Genomic DNA, 21,298 nt, shown 5'->3' with positions numbered 1-21,298 from the left:
TCCCTATTAGATCTGCTAGAGAGAATGCAGTACTCTAGACAGGGTCTTATAAAAGCAGAGCAAAGGGGCAGAATCACCTCCCTCGAACTGCTGGCTGCTCCTCTTTTGAAGCAGCCCACAATGCCGTTGGTCTTCTGGGCTGCGAGCACACCCTGTTGGCTTATGTGCAGCTTTTTATCGGTGAGAACTCCCAAATCTTTCTCTGCAGGGCTGCTCTCAATGAGTTCATCTCCCCAGCCCAGGTGTAGCACCTTGCACTTGGACTTGTTGAACTTCATGAGGCTTTCATGGGCCTAGTTCTCAAGTTTGTTGGGGTCCCCTGGATGGCATCCCTTTCCTTAGTTATATCAGCTGTGCAGCTCAGCTTCATGTCCTCTGCAGACATGCTGAGGATGCATCTGATCTCACTGAGACATTGATAAAGGTATTAAAGAGCACTGGTCCTAGAGTAGAGCCCTGAGGGACACCACTCATCACTGGTCTCCACCTGGACACAGAGCTATTGACCAAAGCCCTCTGGCTGCATCTATCCAGCCAAATCCCTGTCCACGAAATAGTCCATCCTTCAAACCCATGTCTCTCTAATTTGGAGATAAGGATGTCATTTGGGACTGTGTCAAAAGCCTTACAGAATTCTAGGTAGATGGCATCAGTCAGTCTTCTCTTGTTTGCTGGTGCAGTCATTCCATAGAAGGCTTCTGGACTGGTCAGGTACAATATGCCCTTGGTAAAGCTGTTCTGGCTGTCTTGGATCATGTCTTTGGCTTGTTTGTGCCTTAACATTGCTTCCATAAGCATCTGTTCCATGATTTTCCCAGACACATAAGTGAGGCTAACCAACCTGTAGTTCCCCAGATCTTCCTTTCTTCCCTTTGTAAAGATAGGAGCGATGCTTTCCCTTTTCCAGTCGTTGGGTATTTGCCTGACCACCATGACTTTTCAAATATGATGGAAAGTGGCTTGACAGCAGCATCATTCAGCTCCCTCAGGACCCTGCAATGCATCTCATCAGGTCCCATAAACTTGCGCCTATCGAGCTTCATCAAGTGGTGCTGAACCCGCTCTTTTCTTGTAGTGGGAGGGACTTGTTTTCTAATTCCTGGCCAATTGCTAAAAAACTCTTCTAGCTGAATTGTGATAGAGATGTAGCTGTTGAACATTTTTCCTTTGTTTTGCAGGAAGGTGAGAAATTGTGGTACTTATGTGCTGCTTTGTTTATTGAATTTTTTTTCCTAGGGTTTCAAGATAGATTTAAATTGCAAACAGTTGACGGTTGACTTTGTGAACCAATCAGTGCTACAAATCAGCAGCCAGGATGTTGAAAGTAAACGCAGTGACAAAACTGATTTTGCAGAACAGCTCGGAGCAATGAACAGACGTTGGCAGATCCTGCAAGGCCTGATAACAGAAAAGGTAAAGAAAAAACCTAACTGCTCTGGAGTGAACTTTCAAAATGCATAGAACAATAAGATTATAATGGTTGGAAGCCTCTGCAAGTCATTGAGGTTAATCTCCTGCTCAAACAGAGCTAACTTTACAGTTAGATCAGAGGGGGCTTGGTTATCTGAATTCTGAAAATTTCCAAAGGCAGATTCCACATACTCTTCTGGGTAGCTGATTCATGCTTAACCACTCTGGTGGGGGACAATTTTTTGTCTTGTTCCCAATAAGGATTTCCCATGTTGCAACTTGTGACTGTTATATCTTTACCTTTTATTGAATATCTCCCAGAATAGTCTGCCTCCACGTTCCCCATGCCTCCCTGAAAGGAGTGGACAGCACAGTGAGATGATTACTTTGCTCTCTTTTCCCCAAGCTGAATGAAGCCAGGGTTATTATTAATTCTATTAAAAATACCACATTTATTTAGATTTGACTGTGTATACTGTTTTTAAATTCTGAAAGCACTGAATTCCAAGAAGGCACTACTTTACATTGGTCTTCAATGATTTATATAATTGACCCAACAATGAAGATAATTGTATGAGAAAGTATATACTCATTTTTCTTTGCAGATTCAGCTCTTGGAAAGTCTGCAGGAATCCTGGACAGAATATGAAAATAACGTGCAGTGCCTAAAAACTTGGTTTGAAACCCAAGAGAAGAAGCTGAAACAGCAGCAAAAAATTGGAGACCAGGCTTCAGTGCAGAATGCTTTGAAAGATTGTCAGGTAATGTCTACTTATAAATAATAGTGTTCTCTTTCCAAGAGTTTGAAACCACACTTGATAAATCCATGTGAAATCTTCATATTGATGAAGTTAGTGACTCAACTCTTCCTGACTTCAGTAAAGGAGAGATTTTATTCCTAAGGTGCCAGCAATAAAAGAGGAGGAAGGAGCCATAATGTCTCAAAGTTGTTTAAGACCAACTAAAGTCATCATTATTTTTACACTGGATATTTCAAAGCGTGCCAGGCATACTGAACTAGAGGACTGTCAGGAATATGTTGTAACATCTGTTTAGCCAGTCTTATGGGTTTTTCTGCCTTTTCACTATCTTTCTTCCATGCCCCACTTTTTTCCATTCTTTTTCCATCTCATATGTTCCACCTGACTATTCAGAGAAAAATTCTAGAAGCCAAGGAAGTTTTATGCTTTCATTCAGAAAGTTGAGAATTGTTTCTTGTTGTTGTTTTTTGTTTTTTTTTCAAATCTATAACTATCCAGAAAAGGAAAGAGTCATGATTAAGATGTGCAAAGGTGACATGAGGCAAAGTGCAGCTATACATAATGCACATAACTTCAAAACCACCACAGTTTGTCACATGGAATTCACACAAGGATGGCACAGCAGTGTCGTAGTTGTATAGGGTATCACAGGGTATCACAGTTGTCTCTGAACATCTTACTCAGAGCAGCACATATTTAAATAGTAAGAAGCTTACCTCTGGAGCTGTCAGGCCAGAGTTAAAGCTTACAGGTATATAGGCAGAACAGATAGTTTTGCATTTATAGACAGGACCGCCACACAGTATCAGCATCACATAATTTTTGTTCAAAATAATTTTGTCCTACCAGATACCATATGGTAAATTTCATGCCAGATCAAATTAAAACTGTCAGGCAACTGAATGCACAAAATCTGGGTGTTCTCATCCCCATAAAAAGGATTGAGGAAATGTGTTTATATTTATGTGTCTGTCCTAAATGAATTTCATTGATGGGACAAATATAATCTAGCATTCATCTATTCACAAAGAGAACAGCTGTAAGTTCAAATGAAATGTATAAAAGAATTTGCTATATATTCACCAGTATATGAAGCCCATCTTTGTTTCTGTAAAGCCAAATAGGGTGGTTAGGCCAGATATGTTAGAGGTCAAATTTTTTTCTGAAATTGCTGACCTGAGTTTTCAATCTGTCTGAAGTGCTTAGTTTTAATTCAGGTATCTTTATGGTTTCAGCACAATAAACCCATACAACTGAAGCAAGGGTAATTTAACATAGCCTGACATAATCAGCAGTCTGTGCTTGGCTGGAGTTCAAAGCTGAATCTGATTTATCACCTTTTTGGTTCCTTTTGGTCAGGGAAGTTAGCAAATACACTTGGGGCGTTAGTTATGAATGGCAAGACTTTGATCAGCAGAGAAACAAATTGTTTAAGAAGTAACTGTGTCAGACACTCCCAGATATTCAACTAGTACAAAAGCTGGAGTTTATTTATTAACCCATGTTAGTTGCTGCTTAGTGTCATATTAATAAGTGAAGTTAAACATTTTTCCTGTCAAAATAATGTATCTTTAATTCAGTTATGAATTTTAAATGATTAATTAAAAAAACCCTTTTTCAAGAGAACCAGAAATACTTGCTGGTCTTGGTGTTTGAAACTTTTGCCTATTCTGAATTTTGGAGCAACCTTGTATAAAGTTAAATGACTTTTTCCAGTGCAAAAGTCCACTTTTTGGAAAGTCAAATTTATTATGTTCAACTTTGAAGTGTTAGTGTTGTTGTCAGCTGGTTAAAAAAAATTATATATTACTCTGGCAGTGCTCTGGAACAAGGTCTTGGCTAGATGTTTGAGGAAAGGTGAAATAATACAGGAGAATAAAGGCTGAGAATAAATAGTGCCACAAAAATGCTCTCATATATATATATATACATATTGACAAAAGTGTGTTGTATTTGTGCCAGGATAAATTTTGTTTACTCCAAAAACTTTCCCAGCTACCTACAATGTAAAGTCTTTTACAGCAATGGTTCAATTGTTGTGTTTTGGGATTCACAGGGAGTGAAATTTATTGAAAGACATGGAGTTTCAGGTGAACACAAATCTGTGCTGGCCTGAAACCTACAAGCCTTACTGCCCCTCTCTGCTCAGACTCAGTCTGTGCTGCCTGAAGCCCCAGAGCTTCCCAGATGAGTCAGAACACTGCAGGACTTTCATCGATCTGCCTGCACCATGCTATGAAATTATATAGGTAGTTTCCCAGCTAGGAATGGCTATTTTTAAGGAGTTTTCTATTCTTACAAGAGAGAAGAAAATTATACAGTAGTTTTATGTAGAGGACATGCTTCTATTTCAATCAACAACAAACTGCTAGACTTTAAAGGGAACATAAAATATTCAGTGAAATTGCTGATGAGTTGTGAATGCCTTGAGAATAAAAAGTCAAAATATGCCAGCATATCTCCTATTTTTTAAACTAAGGAGCTTATGGGCATCCTTTCTATATCAAGGTATTATTTAGCCAATTAAACAAGCAAAAATACTCAGGTATCTTCTCTCTTTTTTTTTTTCTTTTTTTTTTTTTTTTAGGAATTAGAAGAATCAATAAGAACAAAGGAAAAAGAAGTAGAAAATGTAGAACAGAGTGGTCTTTCTTTGGTACAGAACAAGAAAGAAGAAGTCGCTTCTGCTGTTGTGAATACACTGCAAGAAATTAACCATTCCTGGGCCAATTTGGATCACATGGTAAAAGAATCCATAAGGGGAAAATTACACCTCTAGGAATAAGGCATGGAGGAGAGGGAGAATTAACAGTTGCATTAGTGGATTTCTTCTGTGTAGTACAGGAAGAGGTTCTGAGTTGTGTCACTCTTTCCATCTCTCTAGCCATCAATCCCCAAGTTTGTGTGCACACACCACATAAAATGGGTATAATATTTCTTGTTTCAACAATGCTTTTAGTCATTGTAAGTGAAGCTTTTTAGATGCTTCCTGGTATTTAGTGTAAAGGTACCAAATTATTTTCAAATTATTTTCAATTTCACAGATCTCACAGAAAAAGGAAGAGATCAGCATTAATTTTCAGCATTCAAAGTTTGGTTGACATCTGTCTGCCTTCTCAGAAGGAATGCAGTGTGTTGATGCTAGCTTCTCTGCTGATTTCCATAGGCTGATTTCCCTGCCTTAGGGATATGTGTAGTCTCAAGAAATTTCCCTTGATCCTGCTTTGGACCAAAGTAAAATGAATTTTGACATCTTTACAGTCCCTTCCATCCAACCTTTATAAAATTAAATACAACTTTATGCTGTTCCCAGGGTAAGCCCAGCTGATGGTTGTAAAAAATCTTCATTATCCAATAGGTTTAGATTAGGCATTTAGGACAAGAAGTATGCGAGATCCAAAGGAAGAAAATAATTTAAACAAATCCCAAATAGCTTGAATGATTTTAATTTACTTTTGTCTTTATTCCTCCCTCCTCCCAGGTTAGCCAACTGAAGATATTGTTGCAATCCGTTCTTGATCAGTGGAGCATTTACAAAGTGGCTTATGAAGAACTGAACGGTTATCTGACAGAAGCCAGATACTCCTTGTCCCGTTGTTATCTTCTTACTGGTTCTCTAGAAGCTGTGAAAGTCCAAGTTGATAAACTTCAGGTGAAAAGAGTTAATTTTGTCTGGAATTGCATGGATGCAGATAACTGTAGGTTTTGGCTTGTAAGAAGTAGAAGACATACTGGCCCATTAAAATCATATGGCATTAAGAGAACACTTATAAACCAGCCGCTGCATGTTTCCTTTTGCAGAAAAATTAATTTGGGATACTTGTTTTCCTTTTAGATTTTTTATGTTCTTTGTAATTTTGAGCCATACCATCAAAATGTTACAAGTTTTTAAATCATGCTAATGGCCATAAAAACTAAAGTTTCTCATGCTACTTCATCAGGATTCAGAGCTACAGGTTCATGTTGAGATCACATCTTTAGCCCCCCACCAACCTTGCAGTAGGTTGATGATCAAAGAAAATAATGTTCCAGGAGCTGAGACACTCACATGATCAAGTAATTTACCATTGTAAAAAAAAAAAAGCATATTAGAGCATATTTATATTAAAGAACTTATTTATATGAAACACATGAAATCAAGTTTTTCATAATCTAATGCAATTAGTGCATACTATTTTTAAATTCTTCTACATTGAGGAATTTTTTTAACTCATGGTTTTGTTTTGTTTCGTTTCATTATTATTCTACTTTAGAGCCTACAAGATGAATTGGAAAAACAAGAGAATAGCTTACAGAAATTTGGTTCTGTGACCAATGAGTTGTTGAAAGAATGTCACCCACCAGTGACTGAAACACTTACCAACACTTTGAAAGAAGTGAATATGAGGTAGAAAATGTCTTTGTGTTAAACTTTAATTTCAGTAGCAAATCTGTATTTATCCATTATCCAGTTTTCCATTATCCCTGTTTTTCTTATTATTTTAAGTTTCTGGGGTCATGAGGGGTTTATTGTAACAGGCAGGATTATTCCTTTCGCCAAGGACTGAAGTAAAATTCTCATTTACTGGTCATAATAAATGAAATACCTTTTCCAATGAGCATTTGAGCATTAATGTCAGTAGTTTTGCTTTGTGCTTGACTGCCAACCAAGGTTCATAAATACCGTGCCAGAAAATAATACTGCACTTGAAATTTGAGAACTTCTTCTGAAAACTTTGTTTGCAGTGTTTCAATGGTTTGCATCAGCTTCCTCAAATTTTAGGTTGCTATTTCTAGTTGTAGGAAGGGCATCATAGACAGGAAGCCCCTCACCAATACCTTGGCAAACAGCTTCCCCAGCTTTGAATTCAGGCAAGAACTAGTAAAGGGGATTACTCAGATGCAGGAAGGGAGGATCCAGAAGAAAAAAGATAGTTTGGTGGAAAACTTGGAATTTTTTTGAAAGCAGAATCACACCAAATTTATTTTAATCTGTGTTCAGTCCTGTCCTAGAAACTGGAAGTGGGAGGAGGAATTATTAAGATGCCTTAGAATTTAACAGTTTCAGTGATGGCAGAAGTTTTGCTCCAAAACCTTTGCTTTTCATCATTTAATAATAATTGAGAAATACTGTGATTTTCTTTGGTAAGGAAACAATTAGGCAGTTTTGTAACTACAAGCACATTTCAGAAAGCATGTGTTCCTGGTTGCTGTTAGAGAAAAAAATTCACTGGGAAATTATTATAGGAAAGAATTCAAAGAGAGATTAGATATTTAATTGGATAATAGAAATATAAAGATCTTTAATATGTCTGGGAGTATTTTATGAGTTACACAGAGTTTTATGACTAAATACTGTGTCAGAGTTTGGGAGAAAATGGCAGGAGAAGAAATGGTGTCTTGTTTACAGCTGTTCTGGGCCTCAGACCCTTACAGAAATCTGCTGTTGGCAGTGTATGATTGGTCATGGGTGCTTTGTGATGCTGTGGGTACTAAGTGGAAATAGCAGGAGGAGGAAGTTCACTGCAAAAAGTGTGCTGCAGCTCTGACCACCAGCATTAATAAACAGCATCCAAGATGCAGCACACATCACACATATTGTGACAGCTCAGAACAGCCTTGTTTGGTATTGAAACAGAAATTCCTTGGTTTGGAATTTCCTCTGCTACCCAAATGTCTGGATCTTGATTATTACCAAATTTTTCAAAAGTTGAGAGACCATGGGGAATAGCAGAGAGAAAGAGGGACAGAGATTGTTATTGTGGATTCCCAGGCTTCGATCTCTCACGCAGTCTCGTCCCCAGGTGGAACAACCTCCTGCAGGAGGTTGCAGAGCGGCTGCGTGCCAGCAGGGCCCTGCTCCAGCTGTGGCAGAGGTACAAGGACTGCCACCAGCAGTGCTCTTCCATGGTCCACCAGCGAGAAGAGCAGACCAATGAACTCCTGAAGACTGCAACCAGCAAAGACATCGCTGATGATGAAGTTACTTCTTGGATTCGGGATTGCAATGTATGTTCAGTCAAGCTTTGTAGCTTTTCTCAGCTGTGTGGGCTAAAAAAAAATCTCAAGAAGCTCTCCATTGCTAAACTCTGTAGTTGGTGTTTTGAAATCTTGTATACTGCATATTTCATTTTACTGATGCAGCCTAGGCAAAAGAGACAGCTGTATGTCTGCTACCGAAATGTCATGAGTGCCTCTAAATTTTGATCCCTCCATTAGTTGTTGTGATGTTGTTTCAGAAGCTTGTATCTAAAGTCTTTTGTCTGGAGAAGGTGGATAAATTGTATCATTTGATTCAGTCTTAAGTTCCTGCTTAATGAAGGTATTCATGCTTGGGAAAGTATCTCTACCAAGTCTTTGGAGTTCCTTATAATAGAAAGAAACTCAAAATCCTTTGAGAATATTCCCACCAATCAAGACTGCTCACATTTTCAGAATGATAGAGATGTCTTTATTCTTCCTTATGGAAGGACACCATTCTCTCTGAAATCTTAAGATTCTTCCTTTTTCAAGATTGTATCTCAATGCAGCAGAATAATCTATCTCCTCTCTGTGCTTACATTTTGGTTCTTTTGAGCTTGAGCTAATGTTAAGTGTCATTGACCAAAAAAAAAAAAAATATTGTCTCAATGTAAGCAAAACAATTGCAGTGAGAAAAAAATACAAACATGTTCATGATCTTTTGGAGTATTTTCTGCCATGATCAGGCACCAAGGACTGGCAATTCAAATTGTTTGGTTCAAATAATTTATTTCCTGGTGTCCCATTCTTTAACAATTATGTCACATCATTTAAAAAAGTTATTTTTTCAGCTCTCCTGGTAAATCATAGCAGGAAGAAAAAGGAGACCTACACCTGAATTAATTCACAGAGAGGGTTGCCACTGCTGAGGACCATCATGTCAGTAAATTCAAAAAGTTTCTTTCAGCAGTTATTGCCTCATCAACAGCTCAGGCTTGCTCAAAGGTAGTTGAGCACTGTCTTTTTTCTGTTCCTTTCTGTACAGGTTCTTGACATATCTTTTTTTTTATTCTTCAAGTCATACAGAATGTAACTGTAAGTTAAGAAAAGTTTGATATTGAAATGCAGTAGTAAATAAAAGTTTTCCCTACAGTGCCTGAGTATCAGCTTTAACTGTCATGTCCTTATTCAATGTGTTGCAACAGGATGTACTCACAGATCTGAAAACAGCACAGGAATCTCTGGTTGTTCTTCAAGAACTGGGGGAGGAGCTGAAAAGCCAGGTGGAGGCTTCAGCAGCAGCAGCCATACAGTCTGATCATCTCTCTCTAAGCCAGAATCTGTCAGCCCTGGAACAGGCTCTCCGCAAGCAGCAGGCTGCACTTCAGGTATGCAGACAGTGTTTACAGTCCTCAAATGCGATCATCCTGTGGTTCTCTGAAAACACATAAATCAGGTAAATCTGCCTGGGAAAAGAGGGTGGTGTTACCTGTTAGACAGCTTTTCCTAGACTTCCCTGGAAGCCAAAGCTGAGAGTAAAAAATATGCTCAAGTCCAGCAAAGAGACCTTTTAAGAAGGTCTAAATTCTGGGATGAAGATAGCAAACCTCATGCAGGAAAACATCTATCTGGAATGGCAAGGTGGGCATGTTTTCAGCACACAACAGTAGTGCTAACAGCTGCATTCACAGCTACTGCTCCCCTGAAGACAACCACTCTTCCTACCTATTTCTTCAATAGTAAAAGAAACTAGAGATTCTGAATATTGTGTAGAACTGATTTTTTGTCCTTCTTACTAATGTCAGTGACCAGACTGACACGTACCATTTGTGTCAAAGCCTGTAGTAGATGTTGCCAAATTGCTTGTGTCACCAGGGTCTAAAGAGGAAGAAAGGAGTGGAAGAATGTACTCCATAGGAAACTATTTGGATAAAAAAGCCACAAAGGTAGCAGCTTCTGTTTGAGAGAAAAGAGGGTTTACTCAAGAAATCTAGCAGTGTCTGGGATATTTTTGTAGTATCACTGTACTGTGAGAAGACAAAACACCAAAAAAACTTTTTAATTTAAAATTGCAATAAGAGTTATTATTTCTCTCTGCTGACAATAAATTAAACAGAGGAGTTTCTTTCATAAAAGAAAGTTAGAAAATATTTTCCATTTTAAGTTAAGGAGACATTTATACACTTTGCTGAAATGTTCCCTTTGCTATGGTCAAAAATCCTCTTCTAACCTAAAAAAAATCCAACTAATTCCACAGTCTGCAAGCAAAGCGACAGTTACAATTGCTCCTAGCCAATTCAACTGTTTGCAAATCTATAATAAGATAAGCAGGAGTGTAATGTCAATAAGGAGGCTGTGAAGCCAAAGTTATTAAACTGTGGATCCTTTTGTATTTAAGGCTGGAGTCCTGGACTACCAAACCTTTGCCAAGAACCTGGAAGTCCTTGAGACTTGGATAACAGAAGCAGAAGAAACGTTGAAAGAACCGGATCCCAGTCACTCATCTGATGTGTCAGCAATACAGAGCAGAATGGAGCAACTCAAGGTGACTAATAAAGGAAGGAAGTGCTGGGGTTTTGCTTCTGTTGGCCTGGTTATTTGTAGTTCAGGGTATGCACAGATATCATATGTGCATTCTGTAGGTGGTAAAGAGCTATCACTCATGAAAAGTGTAAGACTGAGAAATTGAAGTTTGATGGCAGTCAAGGAGTGATTATCACATTGTCCCTGAGTAAAGATGAAAAGGGCAGTCAGACTGTTCAGAACAATATTAACAGGTCAAAATGGGCATGGAAACTAGCAGGTTTTGAGTATTTCCTTAATCTTTTTTTTCTTTCAACTTTTTTTGAATTTATTCAATTCCTGTCTCATTGGTATCTCCTTTAGATATTAAGTACTTTATAGATTTGGGTAACTTGATATACTGAAGAAACATTCATAGTGTGGACTGTTTGATCTCCATTTCAGGTCTTACACACTTTTCTTTTTGTGAATCTTCTTTTTTCCCTCTCCTTGTTTCAGAGGCCATAACAGGAAGTTGCTGAACTTTGCCATCTAGGCTGTTTTTGTCATCATAATCTTCCATTATTTTTCTATCAAGATTAACTAAAGACAGAATTCCACTTTGTACACGCTGAAAAGCAGAGCATTTTCCTTGTGGAGTGAATTGAGTATTTCTATACTGCAAAACAAAAACCTAAAAATAAAAAGTGGAATAATTTCAATGGGAATGTACCAGCTTACAATTCAGGCTAAGAAACAAGGAAAAAGTCACTTACTTTGGCAGTATAACTGTACAAGCTTTGAACACCAGGCTGCTTCTTCAGCTCTGAGCTGTAAATCATCAATTCAGCAAAACATTTCAGTGGAATTTGAGTATACTTCTCTGCATGCTTTTAAACATGGACACAAGTCTTCTCCTGTTCTGGAACCAGAAGATGAATACTGGAAATGCATTTTTTTTCCTTGGCATAGAGATTGCTTACCACTTGGTGGCAACCAAGGCCATTCTAAATCTAACTAAGTGCTAGTTCATAATTTTCAAGTCAATAATGTAATTCCTGAACTTCCCAGTTATCACTTGTTGTTTGTTGCAGAGTCAAATGCTGAAGTTCAGCAGCATGGCCCCCGATTTGGACCGTCTCAATGAGCTGGGTTACAGGCTTCCTCTGAATGACAAAGAAATCAAAAGGATGCAGAACCTGAACAGACATTGGTCTCTGATCTCATCTCAGACTACAGAGAGATTCAGGTGGGGATAAATAATGATTGTTCTACAGTTTTCTATAAGTTAGAAAGTATACCTTTTGCAGAATATAGAAATGTTTCATGTATTTTATTAACCACAGTTCCTTTTCTTTGGTGTACTTGTAAATAAAGAACAAAGCCATTGAGCTGAGATGCTCATTTTGCCGCAAATTAACAGGATTTGAAACGAGTAGGACTTCTACTTTTCTAAGTATTGGCTAAATGAATTAAATGAGGCAGCTAAGGGGGAAATCTGTAACCCTGATTTGGAATTACCTGAATCCATCTTTCTTTCTTTCTTTCTTTCTTTCTTTCTTTCTTTCTTTCAGTAAGTTGCAGTCTTTCTTGCTGCAGCAGCAGACCTTCTTGGAGAAATGTGGGACTTGGATGGATTTGTTAGTTCAGACTGAGCAGAAATTGGCAGTAGAGGTTTCAGGAAACTACCAAAGGCTTTTGGAGCAACAGAGGGAACACGAGGCAAGTAATCTCTATATTTATACATCACTAATACACATACTATTTATACATAGAAGAAATGCACATTCTTTTTTTTTCAATGATACAATAGCATGCCTTGAATTGTATTTGTGTGCACCATATGAGGAAAACTTAAAAACAGAAGCATGCAAATATGTCAGTAATAGGCAGCGTGGATGAGGACTTGAGTGTGTGTGAAGTGCATCATTGTGCCTGTGTGTGTGTGTCCCCTGCGTTTAGTCTACTTCAGATTCATTTGTACCAAGGAAACCAAAGAACCTTTAAAAACCTAACAATTCTCATGTTCTTTGGCTCTTTGCCTTCACTCATAACTGGAGAAAATCTCTATTCTGAGTTATACAATTCACCATGGGGCCTCCGTTTGATAACATTTCCTTGGAGAGCAAACTAATTTGGTCTTTGCTGCATGCTACAGTAATTTGTTTGTAACAAAACAGGAGCTGGCACAGCTTTTGCCGCAGGGAAAAACTGATTCAGAGTTTTTACTAGATTCAGAGTTTATGATTCTTCTGTGAAGTCAAGTGGTGCACATTTTTTCCCTACCCATATTGTTACTGCCAAGATTCCTGTTAAAGATCAAGTAAAAGAAGTCAATTTTCATACCAGAGCTCCCATGTGGCCCCAGTAGTTTCAGTTCCCACAACTTTTTCAGCTGACCTTCCCCTAGACTCGGGCTGGATTACAGGAAGAGTTATGTCCTCCCCCCTCTCCTGCCTTATATCTCATAGCATAATGTTTGAATGAGTGTCTGATAGCAACAAGTAATTCACAACCATTTTTAGCATATGTTTGCCTTAGCATCTAACTGCCTTTGCTTTCACAAATGTCATCCATTTCATTTCCTTTCATTGCTGCCAGTATTAACTGGACAGTCTCTGTAAGTTTAAACATCTCAGGTCTTGGAGATTTGAATGTCCAGAAATCATTTCTAAGTGGATAATTTTCTACTTTTGTTGTGTCCAGTCATAGCTATAATTATCTGAACCGAGTTAGGGCAATCTTCTTGCATTTGTTTGTTTTGAGATCTCAGCTTAATTCTTTCCTGAAACTTTGATCTGCGCAGATGAACATTACTTGGGCATTCTATTTGAGCCCTTTTTTTGCAACTATAAAGTCATCTCAGAATTAGGATAATTAATACCTGTTTTTTTCCAAATACTGTAGTTCATCCTTTAAAAAGTAACCCCTTTTATTTTTTTTAACCTTATTTTTGGGATTTTTTATAATCAAAATGTATTCACTACAAAATGTCCTTTTCAGTGCTTCCTGACAGTCACTAAGTGTTTTCTTCCCACTACTTTTGGCTGAAAGGGTCAAATCTCAACTTCTTGAGATGCATTGTCACATTGTTTTACTGCATATTTTTGAAAATAATGAGAAAATACTCTGTTTCCACCTGAATTTCCCAAAATAGGTATTGAAATGCTTCCAGCTCTATTATTGCCTCTCCAGTGACTCATAACTTTTGCTGGTTTTTACCCAAAGAAGACCCCAGCCACCTCAGTGGCCTTATTTAGAAATTTCTTCCTGGTGGAGTTCACAAGGTGGAGGTGAAAGCTTTTTCAGACATCATGTGCTAGCACTGATGTCTGCATCAGTCTGCCAGGACGATCTCGTAATCACTCCTGCATGGTTCTCCAGTACATGGGGCAGCGCTTGGGACTCCCCTGCACTGGGAGTGCACTGAGACAAGCACTTGAGAAAGTGCTGGCAGGGGAGGGGGAAGGCAGCTCCTTGTCAACTCAGTTACCAAATTTTTCCCCAGTGTGCTGGTGTTGTGCATTTCAACACTTGCCTTCCTTTCCTTGTCGTTTGAACTCCTGTTTCTGTGATTCATGGTGATCTGCATATGAGAATAAATTTGGGCGACAAGTGGTCCCAGGTAACAGAGTATCCCTCTTATATACAGAGTATAAATATGGAAGGGAAGTGGATGGTGACCGAAACATCTCTACTTTTGTGTAGGGCTTGAGTACATCTGCTCGAAGCAGAGTTCTCATACTTGATAAGTTTTTATTTCACCTGCCCTAAAGTATTAAAATTTTCCTTTTGAAGGAATTGGTTTTGCTGGTTTTTAGTTTTGTTTTGTTTTCAGATTTTTGGGGCTGTGGAGGGTGGGAAAGGTTGGGGTTTTTGTGCGGGGGACTTGTTTAACCAATTGCAGTAGTTGTCTTCTGTTTAGTCTTGATCTGTTAACAATGCTGGTAGATGCTGTTACCTCCTGTGCTTCGTGTCCCCTAACTTGACAAAAATAGATGTGACAGAAAGTAAAATTTTTGCCTTTTTAAAGCTCAGCTTTCTGAAATTCTCAGTGCCACACTATCAGGGCTTCATTCATGAGATAATAATAGCATTCAGTTTCCCTCTGATTCAGGTTCAGTCATTGATAAGTGCCAAGGCATTCAAAGAACAGTCTCAAATATTTCTGTAAAGAAATCAGACAACACTATTTCCTTCTATGAGAAAATATATGACCTGTGTAGCACCTCAGAGTTAGCTCAGAGAGGCAAAATCTCATTTTGAAAAATTACTGCATCATCTAGAAGACCTAAACTACACTAAGTGGGCTTGAAGGATTTAAATGTGCAGGTGCCAGTGGGTGTTCTGCTGGCAGGTGCAGATGCAGGGATTGGTACAATCACAATTTGAGCTGGTGGGATGCCATATAAGAGAAGTGGAGAACAGTGGCTCTTTGTTCAGGCAAGGGTGAACTTCTATCAACTGCAAATACCATCACTGACTAAAGGAAAAAAAACCCTCAAGCTTCATACCAGTATACTTTTTCTTTGAAACTCTCTGTAAACCTTTTGAACATAGAGTTGGTCCAGTGATGCCTGAGTGTACCTTCATTAACATAAAAATATTTCTGAAGAATCCTACATAGAGACATGGTCCATTACTAAATAAAAGATGTTTTTAAAAATAAATTTAAGTAGTATATGCATTTGCAATATGTTTGCTTAAGTACTAATTAGGAAATTTTTTGTCTTAAGTAACATTTAAGTAATAAGAGTGTTTTAGAAGTACTGTGAAATTTATTATGCTGTTATTATTTGTGGTGAAAATTGGAAAATAAATATGAAAACTTGGAAGAAGTGGAAAATTAATTTCTAGCTCCTACACATAGCTGTCTATTTCTTTTAAGGCTCTACTGGCAATGTAAAAGTGTATTAAAAGTTTATATAACACTATCACACATGGTCTGTATAACAAAGCGAAAGAGTATAAAATTCCTAAACATGTCAAAAAATAAAAGGTGCCCTTTCTGTCCAAACAAAAAATACCCTATCTGGATTTTGTTGTAGATTATAATGTCAATGACACAGCTGTACTCAGAAACATAAAACACAAATCTTGTTGATATAATTTAGCTTTATAATATTGGTCTAGAGGAACTAATAATGGTTACTAGAAGTAGTAAGTAACTCTAAAATGAGAGTTTTCAATATGTTTCTATTAAGGTCATGACAAAACTCCCATTGAATTAATCTGAAATGAGATTAAATACGTGAAAATTCATTTTTATCAGTGCATACAGACAGAATTAAAAAGTGATATCTTGTTTTAACTTCCTTGTCTCCTGTACAACAGCTATTCCAGGCAGAGATGTTCAGCCGCCAGCAGATTTTGCATTCAATTATCTCTGATGGGCAGCACCTCCTAGAACAAGGACAGGTGGATGACAGGTAGCCATTGCTGTATTGTTGCTGCTGCTGCTGCTTATGTGAAGTTATACTTAGACTAGTGGGAGGCTTCCAAACAGAGAAGGTAGCAGATGGCAGTGTTCAGATCACGCTCCTCTGAAGTAGAAGTTACTGTTGCTGTGGTTAAGCTGCTAATTAGCCAGATCTTAAGGCATTGTTCTTTAAAATGCTATGGGCATGTGAATGAATTTGGGTATTCAACAACCTTCTGAGGCTGCTTCTCTGACAAAGATTTGTCTTGGAATATCAAGTGTGTTACATATATGTCTATTCTGATGTATTTTCAAAATGTCACTTTCACCAAAGGAGCCTGCAGGGACACTATATTTGATTTATGCCTCCTGGGGATTTGCCTCCACCAGGAGGATTCCCTACTGCCATTTAAGAACACCTGCAGCTTTAATGTGGTGGAATAGGAATTCATTGTTGCCTAGGATTTAATTTTAAACGCTTGTGATCAAATGAATGAAAATCAGTGGAATACCAGTGGCTTCACGCTTGTGCATATGCATTGACTTGGCTAAGGCTATCATGATACAAAGATGGACTGTTTTTTGCAATGTGAGAATTTTATTAATGCTGTATCTTACACCTGCTTTGAGCTCAGTAGTAAATCTGGGGGTGAATTGTGAACTCTCCATGATTTACTATGAATTGCACTGATCCAAACTGGCAAAACCTATGGGTTTTCTTTCTGTATTTCTGGGAAGAAGGTAGAAGAGTTTTGTGCATTAAGGGTTTGGGGTTTTTAAGGTGTCAATAATTGGATTCCCTTAACTCTCCCCGTACATGAAGTGTGAAGTCCTTATCCTCAGTCAGCCTTCACAAGACGTCAGTGCTTTTCTCTTAGTGTTTTGTAATTGGCTGACAGACACTTTCCTTTTCACTTCAGTCTGTTTCATTAACCAAACATATCCAAGTATGAAGGTTACTGTGTCTTTTTTATTATTTATCTATTTCTAATAGGGACGAATTTAATCTGAACCTGACTCTTCTGAGTAATCAGTGGCAAGGAGTAATTCGCCGAGCCCAGCAGATGAGGGGGATCATTGACAGCCGGATTCACCAGTGGCAGCGCTACAGGGAGATGGCGGAGAAGCTGCGCAAGTGGCTGCTGGAGATGTCCTGTCAGCCGGTGACCGAGCTGGGCAGTGCTCCTATCCCACTGCAGCAGGGAAGAGTGCTGCTGGATGAAGTGCAGGTATGTGCAGTGTGGTTGAAGAAAAAGGAAAAAATCCCTATCTTTTTACAGTCTTCACCATTTAAAATGTCTTTTAAATGTCTTAGATTCAGCCTGTCTGCTCTGCCAGTTCTTTTCTGGAACTGGTATAACATCAGAAGTGTGACAGAAGCAAAGGTGGAGTTCATAAAGAACATGAAAGAGAGAACTTACTGAGCCCTCGCTCTCCAGCTGCATTTGCTTCTGTTTTTGCTTTCAGCCAGTGTTATTTTTAAGACATGTTACACTGAAACATGTCTTAAAAATATAGTGATGACCTGCTTGTGGAATATATACTAGATAACAAGGATTCCCTGAGTGTTCATCTTTATGAGAGGTTAGCAGTTTCTAGTAAGCAGCTTGGTGTCTTCAAGCTTTTTAGCTGGAAGATGGATATAATAATAATAATAATAACCCTTATAAGCATAGCAGGCTCTAGAGGAAATCTTTCTCTTTAAGAGCAGTTGAGATACTGACATTAATGGGGAGTAAGAAGTCTTTCATGTCTTCGTCTCCCTGGAGAAATTTTCTAAAGGTTTGCTGCAGTAAATGACTGTGAAAATGTTAGGGTAAAGTGTTTGGGCCATAGCTCATGCATAAGACAGGATATGCAACCAACTAAAATATGGGCTTGAGAGTGAATTACTGGATTATGATTAAGTGCTAATTGTAATTAAAAGGACAAAGCTGACAGAAAACTATTAATATTTTCAGCTCAAAGAGAAAGTTCTCTTAAGGCAGCAAGGGAGTTATATCCTCACTGTGGAGGCTGGGAAGCAACTGCTGCTCTCTGCTGACAGTGGAGCTGAGGCAGTCCTGCAAGCAGAGCTTACTGAAATCCAGGAGCGCTGGAAGATAGTTAGCACTCAGCTGGAGCAACAAAAGAAACAGCTTGCTTTGCTGCTAAAAGTAAGTGTGAAATTCCTTCTGTATTTCTTCAGCAGGTTTGTGATTTTTCTCTGTGAGCCCTGGTGGAGGAAAGCTCTCTCAATGGACAAACACAAATACAGGAACTGCATTTATAGTACATGAACTAACAATTTCCCTTCACCACCTCGGAAACTGGGAGTGGTAATACTTCATAACAGGCTTGCAATTCAGTTGATACATGTAATTGATATTTCCAGAATACTACCAATAAAGTATATCCATACTACTCCTATTTTCAAAATAAATAAAAAAATTATTTTGTTTTGCACAAATTTTTACACATACTTGTATTAGGTTTGAGTGACAAAGTTTTTCTAGTTGGAAGCTGCAGGGATGACTTCTGTGAGCTGCCAGAAGCTTCCCCTTTGTCTGAGAGAGCTAGTGATGGTTCTCTGGCCAAGACTGAGCTCAGCAGTGATGGTGGTAGTGCCTCTAGGATAACACAGTTAAGATGATGGGAAAAAAATACTGTGCAGGAGCAATTGCATACAGAGAGAGGAGTGAGACGGTGTGACAGCATCAGCTTTGCAGACACCAAGGTCAGTGAAGGAGGAGTAGAAAGTGCTCCAGGAGCCAGAGTAGAGATTACCCTGCAGCTCATGGTAGAGACATGGAACTCTGCAGTGGAGCAGAAAACCACCCGCAGTCCATGGAGGTCCGTAGGGAAGCTGAGATCCACCTGCAGCCCATGGAGGACGCACACCAGAGCAGGTGGATGCCCAAAGGAATCTGTGACCCCATGGAAGGCCCACACTAGGGCTGTTTTGCTGGTTCTGACTCTGTACCAGACCGTTGTTGGAGCCTTTTCCTGAGGCTTTGGAGCAAATCCATGGAAGGGACCCTCTCCAGAGTAATTTGTGAAGAACTGCAGCCCATAGGAAGAGCTTATGGAAAAGTTCATGGAGGATTCTCTGCCATGGGAGGGACCCTATGCTGGAGCAGGGCAAGAGTGTTAAGAACATCACAGGCTATTTTCACTCAAGGTCATATTCTTTGATATGTCTAATTCTTCATCAAGGTGATCGTGAAATACTGGCATGGACTGGAAAAAAAGAAGGAGAGAAATACAAAGGCAGTGGTAGAAGGAGAATATCTTGAAACAGAAGACTTAGTTTCAATACAATGCGAGTTTCAATTCAGATTCTGTGTTTTCTGGTATCACACAGCTGGTATTCTTTGGGGGTTGACTGGCTTATTAAGGATCTTTTTGTCTTAATATAAGGCTTTAACAAGCACGTGAGGCAGGTAAAACCATGCTGCTACTTTATAGGGTTTGTTTGCATTGAACACATTAAAAATTTTGGAAAGTATACAAACACTAAAGCAGGGTGTAGCTGCTAGAATCCTGATTTAAAGAAGATACTGATACTGAAGATGCTGATTTAAAGATGCTACTTAAATCTGCACTGAATTTGCAGTTTCCCCAACCACTTGTTGTTTTTTTGGTTTTTTTCACAGAGATTAATGCATCTGAATGAAGCTGTTGTAAAGGAGTAATGGTGTGTTTAATACAGGCATTCAGGAAAGGAAGTGGAAAATTAATTTTGTCAGGGAGAGACTGCTGAAAGGATGGAGTTGGATCTAGACAAAATTTTAATAACAGAAGACCTTGTGTATTTCTACTAACAGAGACCTACACACAAAAAATTCTACACATTTCTACACGACTCAAATTCTGACACTTTTTGTATTATTTAAAGGGAGTTTTCAGAGCATGTTATTTTTAGGCAAATCAACTGACATAAATATATCATAGACCAGAACTGAAGTCTAACAAACATTCTGCTTTCAGGACTGGGAAAAATGCGAAAAGGGCATAGGAGACTCACTGGAGAAACTAAGATCATTCAAGAAAAAGCTTTCTCAGCCATTGCCAGACCACCATGATGAGCTGCATGCAGAGCAGATTCGTTGCAAGGTAAGGCATTTCTCTGTTGATTGTTGTCTAGTCTTTGTTTGCCTTTGTGCATAACCTCTTCTGTTGTTAACTGGGTTCATATTACTGACGATGCAAACCAGTCAGCCATCCCTGTGACATGAAATGGTCCATGTAACATATGGACACCATAATACCAGAGTAATCTCACCATAATGCAAATCCTTCAGAGTAAATATAGATCTGATCAAAGTGATGCCAGAACAAGGTCTGAAAAATACTGTCGAAGGGCTTTATATGAGTGTGTTTTTATTACAGAAATTCTAAACTCAAATTTAAACTCATGGTATCTAAACTTCTGTTTGAGTGATTTTTTTTGAGGTGAAGTGATTATGGGGGATTTTAGACAACACTTCTAGGCTATATTATTTGCATTTTGGACGTGGATTACAAACTTGAAATTATTTTCAATATAGATAAGTCCAAACCAGTACTTGAACTTCCCAGATAACTTTGAACTTCAGAGAGTTGAGTAGTATCTTAGTTTGCAACTTCTTGTTACAAGGTTGATGTTTCATTCTCTGCTGGAGAGTTAATACCATCATAACTCTGAAAATATTGGTACATTTGGGGTTGATGTTTTCTTTTTCTTTGAGATGGGGCTGAAACAGGCTGCTTGACATGGTGGGTCTGTTCAGTTGTGGCTTAAATCTTTGGGTAACACTGCTTGTCTCTTTCATCAGCATAGTCAAGTTCTTATTTGTTAGCAAACTGGTCCTTTTTCCTTGTGTTTTTCTTTTAAGGAGTTAGAGAATGCTGTTGAAGGTTGGACAGATGACCTTGCAAACCTCTCCCTGCTGAAGGAGACCCTGTCTGTGTATATCAGCGCAGACGATATCTCAATCCTGAGTGAGCGAATAGAGCTCCTGCACAGGCAGTGGGAAGAGCTGTGCCACCAGGCAAGTACAGCACTGAGCACTGATGGGAGCAATATGCAGGCTACAAAAGTGTTAGGAGAAAGATTGAACCCAAGTGGCAGCTTTTAGAAAAGATTCATGTAGACGCACCTATATTCAAAAGTGAATTCTTTCTGAGTCAGGCGAAACATCCATTGAAATATTCTTTTTGTTACTGCTAGTGCTTCTAGGTCTCTTGAACTTTGTAATGTCTGTGAGGTCATATTTAAACAGCCTTGAAAAATCAACCAAAGGTT

At 38.7% G+C, this 21,298-nt stretch overlaps 1 protein-coding gene across 3 annotated transcripts in view; it reads left to right on the top strand.

Annotated features, from left to right (window-relative positions):
• The window catches only part of SYNE1 (spectrin repeat containing nuclear envelope protein 1), a 289,742-nt gene that overhangs the window by 228,440 nt on the left and 40,004 nt on the right, over nucleotides 1-21,298 (top strand). For all 3 annotated transcript variants that reach the window (XM_041424009.1, XM_041424008.1, XM_041424007.1), the window contains 15 exons: nucleotides 1,237-1,413; nucleotides 2,016-2,171; nucleotides 4,759-4,914; nucleotides 5,653-5,823; nucleotides 6,425-6,558; nucleotides 7,955-8,159; nucleotides 9,317-9,499; nucleotides 10,510-10,656; nucleotides 11,708-11,862; nucleotides 12,188-12,335; nucleotides 15,948-16,042; nucleotides 17,027-17,261; nucleotides 17,994-18,188; nucleotides 20,002-20,127; nucleotides 20,889-21,044. In XM_041424009.1, the coding sequence (XP_041279943.1) occupies nucleotides 1,237-1,413; nucleotides 2,016-2,171; nucleotides 4,759-4,914; nucleotides 5,653-5,823; nucleotides 6,425-6,558; nucleotides 7,955-8,159; nucleotides 9,317-9,499; nucleotides 10,510-10,656; nucleotides 11,708-11,862; nucleotides 12,188-12,335; nucleotides 15,948-16,042; nucleotides 17,027-17,261; nucleotides 17,994-18,188; nucleotides 20,002-20,127; nucleotides 20,889-21,044 (2,439 nt within the window). The remainder of the gene's footprint in view (nucleotides 1-1,236; nucleotides 1,414-2,015; nucleotides 2,172-4,758; nucleotides 4,915-5,652; nucleotides 5,824-6,424; nucleotides 6,559-7,954; nucleotides 8,160-9,316; nucleotides 9,500-10,509; nucleotides 10,657-11,707; nucleotides 11,863-12,187; nucleotides 12,336-15,947; nucleotides 16,043-17,026; nucleotides 17,262-17,993; nucleotides 18,189-20,001; nucleotides 20,128-20,888; nucleotides 21,045-21,298) is intronic.

The sequence above is a fragment of the Onychostruthus taczanowskii genome, unplaced genomic scaffold (assembly GCF_017590055.1).
Source record: "Onychostruthus taczanowskii isolate IOZ18803 unplaced genomic scaffold, ASM1759005v1 scaffold8, whole genome shotgun sequence".
NCBI classification, from domain to species: Eukaryota; Metazoa; Chordata; class Aves; order Passeriformes; family Passeridae; genus Onychostruthus; species Onychostruthus taczanowskii.
The sequence above is the reverse complement of the archived record's forward strand: the minus strand, read 5'-3'. Positions and strand labels throughout refer to the sequence as shown.